The following is a 13063-nucleotide window of genomic DNA, read 5'->3' as shown; positions in this document are numbered from 1 at the left end:
CTCCTCTTACATACTCATGTCCTCGTCCCATTAGAACCCCATCCCTGTCCACTTGGAGTTGGTAATCTGCACAGCACTTGCTCAACCGTGGACATGTCCTCATTCTAGGTGTCACAGCACAGCAGAGAATTCTGTAGTGGACTGTGAGATAGCCCTGGAGTGTGTTTGGGGGTGATACAAGCATCCTCAAGCTATACTGTTTCTCTTGAGTCCTTTTCCTGGTTCCTAAGTCAACTGTTGTCAAGCCCACCTGCCCACTCAGAGAGAGCCATGTGGCTTTTCCTTTCCTTGTTTTCCCATTGCATGCCAAGAAACTCAAAAGGATCTAGTGTATACCTGCACACAGGGCCATGGCACAGACAATACACTCAGATGTCTGAGAAGCCCTCTCTGAATATTTGGATTCATTCAAGCCTGACACAACCATAGGGTTGCTACACATACATTCTGATCCTTCTCTCTTTGGTGATGATGTCACTGTCCCGGAAAACCTTTAAGCCAAGGTGGCAACATTTAGATATTCTCAAGCATACGGGTCTGTAAGACTGCAGTTGCCTCATAGGGCCTGGAGAGCCTCCCTGCTGCCCTGAAGTCGGGCTGGCATACCCCAGATCCTTGCTCATTCATTTGATAGAGTCAGGCTGATGGGTGATAATGACGTAAGGCAGTCTCTTCACCCCTGAGGTATCAAAGAATGGCTTCTGTGGAGAGCCACGGACAGTACTTGGTAGAAGACATGGTCTGGGACTAAAGCAATTGCTTTGAGACTACTTGGGTTTGCTTCTGCCTCCACCTTGTCTTAGCTGTGACATCTCAAGAATATTTCCTAGCCTCTCTGTACCTGTTTCCTTATCTGTGTCATTGGGAGGATGACAACATGTATGTTGTGTAGAGCTGTTGCCAGTTTGGTCATGCCCGGTTTCTTATGTGTACTTGACAAATGCTGGCCATTGTTAGTGTTAGGAGTGGCTGTTACAGTGAAAAGCTAGACTTAGAACAGTCCATAATTTTAATATTTGTTAGGAGCTAGCCATTCTCACAGCATGACAATATGGGTTATACAGACACCTCCTGGTTTGCCATGGTTAGACTTATGATTCTTCAACCTCGTGGTGTTGTGGAAGCGCACCCCTACAAGCCATTCTTCTTTCCACACTTAAGAAAGTATGCAGTCCATGGCACAAGCCACTCAATGCTTTACACTAAGGCAGGCTTTGTGGTAGACAACATTGCCCACCTGTAGGCTACCTGTGTTCGTTTAAAGCAGGCTGGGCTAAGGTATGAGATTCTGAGCGTTGGGCGTACTACATGCATCTGTGGATTTTAATCTCTGTGACCAGTGATATGGTTGTTGGGGTATCATCAGAGGAATCTGTAGCCGACATAAGAGAATGAGGGATCCCTTCCCTGGGCTTATGCGTGTCCGCCCTGCAGTTTTGAACTTCCCTATTGACTTTCTTTTGTAAACACCTCCACCCCCACTCTGTACCATTTTTTTTTTTTTTTTTTAAAGAGAAGGGTCACACTCCATTTCTGAAAGAAACCATTTTGGTAGGGACACTTTGGCCTTCATAGTGAGAGACTGTGGGGTAGCTAGGCCAGCTCTGAACCACTGGAGACTCCCAGGTTTCTCAACGCCCTTGGAAGTGGACTCATCCTGCTTCCTGCTGTGGCTCTCCATCCCTCCCTGAATCTTTCTTGCCTCCTTCTCTTCCCCTTTATGGAATCAGATCCTCTGGGTCGGTCAGGTTAAAGATGGATGAAGGCCATGAGGTCTTATCATATCTACCTGCTGGGCCCCTGTTTTTCTCCCAAGAAATGTGTGTCTCCCCTCCCCCACGCCACCCCCCACACACCCCTGCCTTGACCCCCAGCTAGGCAGTGTTCAAGGATTAGATTAGATAGATTTGGGCGAGAGGTAGCGATAGCAGACTGGTCCCCTCTTCTGGCTCCCCTGCCCTATGAACCCAGACCTCTACCTCCTTGTCTATTTCTTGGCCTAATCTCCTGCATTTCTTCTGTCCATCCAGGGGAAGAAGAAGAAGAGAAAAAGAGACAAGCAGCCTGGGGAAACCAATGGTGAGCGAGGAGAGTCGGGGAGGTGGAGGTTGGAGGACCACTCTTATGTCAGGCTTCCCTCTGGGGGAGGCAGGAGAAATCCAAGGCCAGGACATTGTGGGGAACCCATCTTAGGCAGCCTTTTTTGTTTATGTGTGTTTTAATTAATTGCTTCATGACTGCCCTTTTAAAGCTAGTAGCATCCATTGTTGCATGAAAAGCCCGTTGTAACCCTAGCGGAATGTGTTTTTAAATAACTGCCAAGCCTGTAACTAGAGGGCCAGCATCAGGCACGCCTCCACCGGGCTTTAGACAGCCTGCTTATTCTGTGTGTGTCTGAAGAGGGATGAGGAGGCTAGGGGGCCAGGAGGGGCGTGTGTGAGTGTTGGGTTTTAACTGGGCTGTTCCTGAATGTTCCAATGCATGCCTTTACAGTGGTAAATTGCACCCATTTTAAATTAAGGAGGTTTGTCATTCAGTAGGAAGAAACTAGAAATACTGCATAGGCAATCAAGGTCCCTTGGAGAAGACCAGGCTTTGACAAAAAACAAAAAAAAAATTTGAAGGCTTTGTGTAATTTGTTCTTTTTTTTCAGAACACAGCGAATGTTTCCTAAATCCTTGCCTTTCGCTTCCTCCGATCACAGGTGCTAATGTGCTTTTGAGTCGTTAAAATAGTTTGATAAACTGTTTTTTTTTTTTTTCATTTTTCTTGCCATCTATAGTCTTATTAACATTAAACATATACAACATTTGAACATCCTTGAAAACGATCATCTACATGGTTGCGTTATGTTTCAGTAGATTTTTTTTTCCAGTTTTGCTTTCGTTGATTTTATTTATTTATTTATTATTATTATTATTATTTTACTTTAACTTCTGTCTCATTTTATCTATTGTTCCTGTAACAGTGGTTTATGCAGCATTGAACAGTGGTTTAGAGCTGAACTAACTGTGCAAATTGAATATGCAGTATTTCTTTAAAGGAGACTGATAAAGGAAACAAAAATGGAACAAACTCAGTAATAAACCTCCTTAATCTAATGGCATTTTTTTCTGTTGCCCCACTAAGTGCCCTCACGCCAGCATGCCATCGCAGTATGATTTTTTTTCCTTTGCTTTTTATTTATTTCCTTTTGTTTGTTTGTTTGTTTGTTCTTCCTTTTGCTTTTTTGGCTTTTATCATCTACAAATCTGCTAGCAGTTTACTGACCATGCCTGCTTCCAAGCCTGCTAGGAGCTCCTAACATTTAACAGCTCATGGCCTGTTTACCCTCTCTTCCCTCTTAATATTAATGAAAGTAGATTAAAAAAGAAAAAAGAAAAGAAAAAAAAAGACACCTCAAAAGCTGCAATATCCCAATACCCACAACCTTTTTCTTTCTTTATTTCTTTCTGTTTTTGCTTCATTTCGTTCTGTGTTTATTTGTAGTTTTTATTTTTTATTTTTGTTCGTTTGTTTCTTTTCAAAACTTTGGTACTCAGAAGAAAAAAGCATGTTATGAATTTAACCTTCCCTCGCTTTATTTTCTTCTTTGAGAAAAAGAAAATTAAGAGAGAGAGAGAAAAAAAGCAGAACTAAAAAACAAACAGAGGAAAAAAAAATAATTGAAAGAGCAAGTTCTTGGCCGTTACCGCCTTTGGGCGGCTGGAACCAGATCTGACAGTCCTTGATAAGGGATACTGCAGCTTTATTTGCGACAGCTACTTGCACAAGTTGAATAAGTGTGATTTTTTTTTTTACTTTTTTTTTTTAATTAAAGAAAGTTTAAAAAAGAAAGAAAGAAAAAAAGTCAATATTTTGCTATTAGTAACCCGGTCATTGATTTATTCCCTTTTTTTATTTTTATTTTTTTCTTGTTTGTATCTCTCTCCCCCCTCCCTTGCCCTTCTCTTGGCCTCCCTCTCTCTCCTCTCCCTCTCCCTCTCCCTGCCTCTTCCTCCTCCTCCTCCTCTTCTTCCTCCTCCTCCTCCTCTGCTCGCTCCTTTCTTGAACTCATTCAGACCTGAGCGCTCCTAAGAAATGCCGAGCGCGCTTTGGCCTTGATCAACAGAATAACTGGTGCGGCCCCTGCAGGTGTGTATAGTCTCCCAGATTCGCTGTGCTGGTTTGCAGCTGTCTCTTCCGTTCCTTCCCCCTCTGGCCTGTTGCTTTGTAGCTTTGTGTGTGGATCGTAGGAAATACCAGGGAGCGGGGACCCTGCCAGTGTGTGGGCTCCACGAGGGATGTGCTTGTCTGCCAGCTGCCGCTACCCAGAATGCCACTGTAAAACAGTGTGTGCCTCCTCAGGGCCAAGACTCAGACTCCAGCGTGCCCTCGACCAGGGAATGTTGCCTGCCAACCCCCTGCCTTGTAATTAGCTCAGGATGTGATCATCCTGGCCTAGGTAGAAGCCAATGACGTCACCTCCACCCCTCCTCTTATCTCTCTCTCCTTTTGTTTATTTTTCATTGTTGTTTTTGGTTTCTGGTTGTTGTTTTTCCTTTGTGTGTATGTGTGTGCGTGTGCGTTTTATTGTTTTATTTGATTTATTTTTATTTTTATTTTTTGGTTTGGCTCATAGAAGCTCCTTTCTTTCAAACCCTTGATGAGGGACAGTTGTCAAGTAGAGCCAAGATGATGGAGAAGACAATTAGTGGAGGTCTCACATCCAACTGAACACGACCCACCATTGTGTTGTATTCTTTTTTGTGTTTACCTTATGCTAACAGATGCAAATACTCCAAAGAAGTGTCGGGCACTGTTCGGGCTTGACCGACAGACTTTATGGTGCAAACCCTGCAGGTATATGACCATTCTGAGGCCTTGGGAGCAATCAGAGCCTTCTATCCTTCTGCTGCCTTAGCGGGTCGATTTATTTTGCCCCCATTCACATCTACTTTCCTCCACCGGCATCAATAACTAATAAACTCTTATTCTTCAGATTTTCCTTGCTAATTTCATACTGTTTCCTCCCCCACCCCCTTTCCTCCCTGTTCTTGCAAAAACATGTCCCTGGTGGCAAGGGCTGACAACCATGACCTTAACACACTAAGACAGGTACTGAAGTGTTTCCTTTGAAAGCCAGCATCTTGGAACTGGCCCGCCCAGTGAATGGCTCGCTGTCCTGCATACTGAGCAGAGAGCCACTGTGTCATCTCCCTACCCGCACCCCACCCACCCCCAAGGTGTGAAAGAGTCAGAACTTGAACTTGGCAGTGAGCATTCCCATGCACTATTTTTTTTTAAGATGTTGGGATAAGTGCGTTGGGGCAGGCTGCTTTAAAAAAAAACAAAACAAAACAAAACGGAAACAAAGTAACAACGAAAAAAAAACTGTTATTTTTCTCTTTGTTTTTCTCTTTGGTTGTTTTGTGTTTAAAGCCCACTTATCTGTAAGGAGGAGCTCGTTAGCTGACATTGTTTTACAGTGCTGAGAAAGTAGCGTGGCATTGAATGGCATGCACCAGCTAACAGTCTGTGAGCAGGGACGGCAGTTAGATACTGCGGCATTGCCAGGCCTGCAGAGCAAACAGTCAAGCGTTTGTGCAAGACTATGTGCAAGCTTAGCCTGGGTCCCCACAAACATCAGATCAGTCTGGAAGAGTCCAAATTGAGCCCCATGATCTGCCTGCAGGTTTTCCAACTCAGGGTACCGGCAGAGACGGTGTAGATACTTCCTTCTTGGTGGAGGGATGCTCTCTAAGTACCCAACCCCTTTCCTTTTCTTTTAATGACCACCTTTGGTTAAATTTGTTGTTTCTTTGTTCTGATACAAGCAGTCTTTGAATTTGGAATATTATGATGGTAGGTATCTCAATACCCCAAACACACATCCCTGTTTGTAGTACCTCCCGCGTCACGTGTCCCTCTTCCCCACCCCCCTGCCGTGCTCCGTGTCTAGACGTTAGATCAGATGTTCATCCCATCACATGCATGCCCACAAGTCTGCTGTGTCTCTGAGTCCCCTTCTCCGGTGCCAGTATGAGAGATTGCTGACCACACAGACCCCAGAGGAGAAAGTGCCAGAGAGTCATTCCTGACAGAAAGTTAAACAGATGGCCCTGTGGGAGTAAGGAGTAAGGGAAGCCGGCCTCAGACAGGCACCCAGTGGAAGAACAACTTCTTGTGAGCAGACAGCATTCAGAGATGACAAATCTTCAGAGCAGCCCCAGGGACTTCATGAGATGCTTATATAAGGATATTAGGTATTAAATTAGGGTGAGCCCCGGAGAGAAGATACCTGCTTACCCTCTGTAGGTGATAAGTTAGTTAACACATTACAGTGTAACACCTTGCCAGAGCAAGTTACATTTGACACCATTGCTCCATTCTGTGCCCCACAGTGAGGCTGGTAGAGGCGCCAGGCCTCATTTTTCTTCATAAATGGCTGTTACTACAAACTTAGCCTTAGCCTTTTCTTCCAAAGTTATTACTAACATTAACAAGGATAGCCCACCCACTTCAACCTCCATCCTCAAATACAATCCATCTTTGCTTAGGTCCATGGTGGGCTATCTTCTCCCAACCAGAAATTTCTTAATACTTTTACCACCAGCAACAATAACAGTTTTTCGATTGGGTTGTTTGTTTGTTTGTTTGTTTGTTTGTTTTGGCCAGATTAAAACGGTGTCTCTTTGTACCTCAGCAGCTTGGTTTTCCTAAACACACGTTGGGGGCCAACTGCATACCTATTGTCAAAGAGGCTGAGGTGTCCCTGGAACACACGTTGGGGGCCAACTGCATACCTATTGTCAAAGAGGCTGAGGTGTCCCTGGACATAGGACATGGAGTCCAACAGGCCCCTGACACTCTGCAGCCATCCTCTGGCCCTAGAAAGTTCTAGCTGCCATTTTTCTTCCCTTTTGGACATTTTTGTTTTTTAATGTGTTTGCAAACTTATTTCTGTTGTCTGTTTGAGGAGAACCTTCCAGAGTAGGGCCAGAAAGCACCCCTAGGATGTATACAGGAGGAGCTAGGCATGGTGCTTACGAGATTCCATTTTCTAACATGGGATGGGGGGAGGTGTCACAGTATGGAGCTCGAACAGGGAGGTACCCATCCCCCTTCCCTCCAGTTCTTCCCTTACACACTGCCATTGCCGCACTGGGCTGGATGCTAACATCAGTAGAACATTCAGAAAAAAATCAGCACCATATATACACAGACACACACACACACCACACACATACACACAAACACAAGCACTTGGAAATGGAGGCCTTTCCTGACCCATCCAGATGTTTGTGTCTCGGCTACCTTTTGCCTCAGCCCACCCTATTTGGGGGAGCATCAGTCCATCATCATAGTCTTCCCATCCTGTGTCCAGAATACGCCCCACACAGCCCCATGATCTGGAAGGGGGGAGGAGGGCACGAGGAAAGCCTCAGCAATGCTCCTAGCCAGTCAGGATTCTTAGAGCCTACTTCTGTTTGGCGTTTGAGGACATTTTAACCAGACTGTTTTGAGCCCACCAAGTTGCTTCTCCTTCTTCTCGCCCCGCCCTGGCAGAGCCTGGAATGCTGCTTCATGCTGCCCTCTGGTTACCCCTTCTCACCCCACTCTCCTCTCACTCCTCCTGCCCCCCATGCTTTCTCTATTTGGCTTACCCCCCCCCCACCCTCCCCTTCTTTTCTTCTCCCCATCTTGAAAATGCATGGAGATCCTAGTTTTGTGAGCATGTTTCGATCTGCAGGCCAAGGTGGTTTAAAATGGAGAGGTCTGTTTGTTTCAGTCCTGGGATGGGAGCAGACGCCTTAGTCGGTGCTAGTCTATCCCAAGGAGGGAAAGGAAGCCTGCCAGACAGGGCGAGAAGGGCCGTCTTTGCTCCCCTTGAGTTCCTTCTGGCCTAGACAGATCCAGATCCATAGACCTCAGGCTCTGGGAGGTTAGGAGGACCGAGCATGTTCTCCTCCACCCTCCCCTCTTTTCCTACCCTCCGGACACTCTGTAGAGTCCATGCCCCCACCCCCATCCCATCCCATGCTCTGGGCCTAGACCGGAAGAACTCATGTAGTAAACCCGTCCTTGCAAATGCCAGAGACACTGTCCCATGGGATTAGCCTTCAAGCAGGAAGCATCTTGAAGGTTCTTCAGTGACAAATAGCTGGTCAGTGCTCGTACAGCAGGTTCTGGATGGATCAGGACCCATTGCGGCCCTGACAGCTATACTGAGAAGCTTTGGATGAGTGCATTGCCAAATCTACATTGCTTTTATAGCATCAGTGGATTGTTCCCCGGGATCACCTTTCCTACCAAGTAGGTTCCCGTCAGCCAGGGATGGAAGCGGGAAGGAAAGGCTTTGAAAGTCCCAGGCCTGATCTCTCGAGTTCTTTTCCTCACTTTATCCTTTGAGAAAGGCTCTGAGATTCTTCCCACACAAATGGCTTGTGGGGAGATGAGGCTGTGCTGTCGGCGCAGGGCAGATTTGGTCTGGTTCAGACTCTGGTTCAGATCCCAAGGGCCCTCCCTGTCACTTCTCTGTGACTGGCTTGTGCTGTGTGCTCTACTCCTGGCCTCAGCAAGCTGACAAAGACAAGACCTTGCCCCTGCAGACCACACTCATTCCTTGGAACCTTCTCACCAAGGGGGTAGGGGAAGGGAAGCCCCGAATCTTTAAGGGGGGAAAATACAAAATCAAAAAAAAAAATTTTTTTTAAAAACAACTTTGAATCTTAATTTTATCCACAACCTGCAGGCCATGTCAACCAGTTATTCTTGTACTTTTGAATCATTTTCTGTTTTTCATATTCTCCTCCTCCCCCACCTTTGTTTGCCCTCTTCTACCTGGTTTTTTGGTTTGGTTTTGGTTTGGTTTGGTTTTTTCTGATGGTTCTTCTTATTATCCTTTTTCTTTTTTTTCTTTTCTCAGTTGGTTTTGTTTTTTTTTTTTGTTTTGTTTTGTTTTGTTTTGTTTTGGTTTTTTGGTTTTTTTTAGTTTGGTTTGGTTTGGTTTTGTTCTCCCCCACCCCCCTCCCCTCTCACCTGATTCTGACCTCTCGATTTGGTGTGGTTCTTAACAGACAAGGCCCAAAGCTTCTCTGGGCACCAGCAGCCTCACAGTGGTGGTGTGTTAAAACCTTTAAGCCTCTTCCTACGCTGCCTTCAGCTATATGGGCTCAACAGTCAGCATTCTGAGGGTTTCATATTGATAAGAGGCCACTGGGGAAGGAGCTGTTTTTCTTTTAAATACACTGAGGCATCACTGGGGACCGAGGGGGTGGGGTGGGATCACTGGGAGGGCGGGCAAGATGTGATGGGAAAAGGAAGATAATCTAAGCCCAAAGGGAGATAAACTATGTTAGTCGTCATATAGACAAGCCCACTTCCCAGTGAATGTGTACCACTCTGCAGGTCACTTCCATCAGTCTGCTCAATGGGGCCCTGGGCTGGTCCTGTGATGGGAGGGAGGGTGTGGCTAGGCAAATCAGAGTGGACCTGGGAGCCTCACAGCCCACCAAAGTCACTGCTTTTAATTGCTCCGTGACCTCGGGCCATGACTTGCAGGGGGACATCCCTTAGATGACATCAACTTGCTGTGAGCATTAGATAACTCTCTCCCTTGGCGTCTTTGCCCTTTATTCACAGATAACTCTCTCCCCCTGTTTCTAGGAGAAAAAAAAAGTGCGTTCGCTACATACAAGGTGAAGGCAGCTGCCTCAGCCCACCCTCTTCAGATGGAAGCTTACTAGACTCGCCTCCCCCCTCACCGCATCTGCTAGGCTCCCCTCCCCAAGACGCCAAGTCACAGACTGAGCAGACACAGCCGCTCTCGCTGTCCCTGAAGCCTGATCCTCTGGCCCACCTGTCCATGATGCCTCCTCCACCCGCGCTCCTGCTGGCCGAAGCTGCCCACGGCAAGGCCTCTGCCCTCTGTCCCAACGGGGCTCTGGACCTGCCACCTGCCGCTCTGCAGCCGTCCATGGTCCCTTCCTCATCGCTCGCACAACCATCAACTTCTTCCTTACATTCCCACAACTCGCTGGCTGGAACGCAACCCCAGCCTCTGTCTCTGGTGACCAAGTCTTTAGAATAGCTCCGCCTCCTCGTCCTCCATGCCCCTGCTTGATTGAAGTGGTTCCTTCTGGTTCTTGGTTCGCCCTTCCCCGCTTGGAAAGCTTTTGTTTTGTACTCTTTAATTTTGTGCCGCCGTGGCTACATGAGTTAATGTTTATGGAGTTCATTGGTCAATATTTGACCCATTCTTATTTCAATTTCTCCTTTTAAATATGTAGATGAGAGAAACCTCATGATTCTACCAAAATTTTTATCAACAGCTGTTTAAAGTCTTTGTAGCGTTTAAAAAATATATTATATATACATAACTGTTATGTAGTTCGGATAGCTTAGTTTTAAAAGACTGATTTAAAAAACAAAAAGAAAAAAAAGAGAGAGAAGCAATTTTGAAGCACCCTCCACAAGGAGTTGGTTCTGTATTATTTGTATTAAATACGAGCTTGCGAACCAATCACTTTACACCTTGGTATTTAAACCACGAGGGCACAAGGAATGCAGTGCCGTTTCTTTCTTTCTTTTTTTCTTTCTTTTTTTTTTCCCTCCCAGTGTGAAACAACTTTTACCTTGATGTTACTTGTTATTGTTTAAATGTACAGAAACAAAGGGTTAAAATGTGTTAATATACCTTGTTCCATGGTGTTGTTCTTTTGGGGGGGGAGGGGACACCACTCAACAATGAATGGAATCAACACTGTTGGACCAGTAGTATTTATTGCTTTAGAGGTTGCTTGTTGTACCTGTCCGTCCGTCCAATTTTAAATATGTTTTCCCTTTTTTTGAAACTGTGTAAAGTTCCCCCCCCCAACCTTAGCGTAAGCATCTTATATATAACAACTCATTTGTACAAGGTTTTTAAGTTTATATATAAAATGTGTATATATTTTTTTGTTTCCTTTTTTTTTTTTTGACTTTCGTTCGTTTGTTTTGTTTGTTTCTGTATAAAACCCAGATGCCACCAAATGGACGTTGATAGTCGCATTAAGGATCGGTAGCATTAACAAAAGTTGCTTTAAAAGCCATTCTGTAAAACAAGACTTGAACATTAGCGAGAGGGTCTGAGCAGCTGTCTGAGCAGCCGTGGGAACTGCCCCGTTTCCCCCTTGACCTCCTAGTCAACTGCCCTGTGCTCTTAGAACATGGACTGACCGTGTGCAAAACTTTTATGTGCCAAAATTCTCAGTGACTTTAGCTTTCTCCCTCCTTTTTGACGCTGTACTTTCTGTTCGCCATGTTTTGCTGTGATGTTACATAGATAGATTTGTATGTAGTTTTAATGTCACCTATAACAAAATGTGTTTGGTAGCAGACTGTCCAGAAAGCATTTTAAATGAAGAGGTCTAAACCCTTAAGGGCCAAAAAAAATCCTGTATATTAGATTACTCTTAAATGAAAAAGAAAAAAAGAAAAAAAAAAAAAACCCAGCTGCCGCTTTTATGTATGCATATTACATACAAGTAGGTAGTGACCTTTAAAAACAAGAAAACCTAGGCATGCCGATGTTGTAAAATGCTGTATAAAGCTGAGACCTGTTCCTTCAGTGCCATCGTAGTTGACATGAAGCGATTGTAAAACTGTCTCCGGTTTTCTCTGGTTTATTAAAATGCTAACTATAACATTTTTTTTTTTTTTGTGAATACTTTGAATGTCTCCCTAACAGTTGTGGTGTTGCTGTTCTGTTCGATGCTTATCCCAAGTTCATTTTTTGAATGGTTTGGAAGCCATTTTGTAATGAATTAAATGTCCATGCTGTACAGTACCTGTAGCATGCCTGCCGTTCTGGATTAATAAAAGCAACTTAGTATGTGCAGAAAGGCTGGCCGCTTGCTTCTGTGACTTGGGGGTGGGAGTGTCTTACCGGACACTGGACTTTCTCTGGAGGGGCGCCCTCCCTCCCAGGTTAGGGCTTGAGGTGGTGTGGGTAGCATGTAGTGTTGGGTGTTTCATTTGTGGTGAAGTGTCCTGTGTACAAAGGGACCCTAGGGTGTCTTCTTTATGCCCTACTGTGTCACAATAACAGAACAGACACTGCTTGCCTGGCCATTTCTCACTCATACAGCCTGTTGTGCAGTGTGAGACAGAATTTGATTCTAAAAACTGTGATTTAGTTCACCCTGAGTGGACTTAAAGAACTGAGTGGGTACCATTTAAGGATGGTGAGTGTGAGTATGCCCTGACAGTTCTCTAGACATTCCCTGTGGGAAGAAGGCAGGGATGTATCTAGCAATCACTGAGCGAGCAGCTTTTCAGAAAACTGGCATCCCACTCACTGAGCTGTGTGCATGGAGGGGGAGGGGACTTACAGCTGTGCATGGAGGGGAGGGGACTCACAGCTGTGCATGGGGGGAGGGGACTCACAGCTATGCATGGGGGGGGGGACTCACAGCTGTGCATGGAGGGGAGGGGATTCACAGAGCTCTACATTAGAAGGGTCCTGCTGTTCTGGAGACCTATGGTACAAGTTATCTACTGGAATAACTTCAAGTTTATCCCTATCACTGAGGAGGGTCGCAGTGAAGATCTTCCTGTGGTCATTGGGTGTCTCTTCTCAATGTCCGTTGGATGGAATTTTTATTGTCCAAATGTCTCGGACAGCTGTGCCTTCTGAGGGTAGACATTTTACGCATCCCAGAAGCCCTTTGTGTGACCGTCACTTAAGATTACTATGATGTTGGGTCAAGAACTTTCCAGAGCTCTGCCTCGCTTGGGCTAGCTGTGGGTCTGTGTACTTTCTGTATTTTGTTTGGTTGTGCTTTGTACGTTGTAAGGGTATTTCTGATCAGCCTTCCCTACTGTATTCTGGACACAGGCCCCAGACTGACCTTTGAGAATAGAAATAAGAGCACTGTGCTACTGGTGGCTGTGTGCCAAGCTGTCCCCGTGCATTTTCTCATTAATCCTACCACCACTGAAAGAAGTCGCCCCTGCTGGCATCAGCTTTATTTATAACAATGGATTGAGAAATACAATGTACCTTGTCCAAGGCCATAGTTGGTAGAGGGGGGAATTGGAG

General features: G+C 45.4%; 1 protein-coding gene across 43 annotated transcripts in view; it reads left to right on the top strand.

Moving 5' to 3' along the window:
- The window catches only part of Tcf7l2 (transcription factor 7 like 2), a 191484-nt gene extending 180139 nt beyond the window's left edge, over positions 1–11345 (top strand). For 8 of the 43 annotated variants that reach the window (XM_021151313.3, XM_085833878.1, XM_021151311.3 and 5 more), the window contains 4 exons: positions 2031–2079; positions 2654–2704; positions 4062–4134; positions 9649–11345. In XM_021151313.3, coding sequence (XP_021006972.1) covers positions 2031–2079; positions 2654–2704; positions 4062–4134; positions 9649–10072 — 597 coding nt within the window. In that variant the 3' untranslated portion in view covers positions 10073–11345. Of the gene's footprint in view, positions 1–2030; positions 2080–2653; positions 2705–4061; positions 4135–4769; positions 4844–9648 lie in introns of those variants that run through there. The other 35 variants (XM_029472509.2, XM_029472507.2, XM_029472506.2 and 32 more) reach the window with 8 other exon arrangements.
- The last annotated feature ends 1718 nt before the right edge of the window (positions 11346–13063 follow it).

This window comes from Mus caroli, unplaced genomic scaffold (genome assembly GCF_978045245.1).
Source record: "Mus caroli unplaced genomic scaffold, Mus_caroli_1 scaffold_20, whole genome shotgun sequence".
Lineage (NCBI taxonomy): Eukaryota > Metazoa > Chordata > Mammalia > Rodentia > Muridae > Mus > Mus caroli.
Note: the sequence above shows the minus strand (reverse complement) of the source record. Positions and strands in the feature narration are given on the sequence as shown.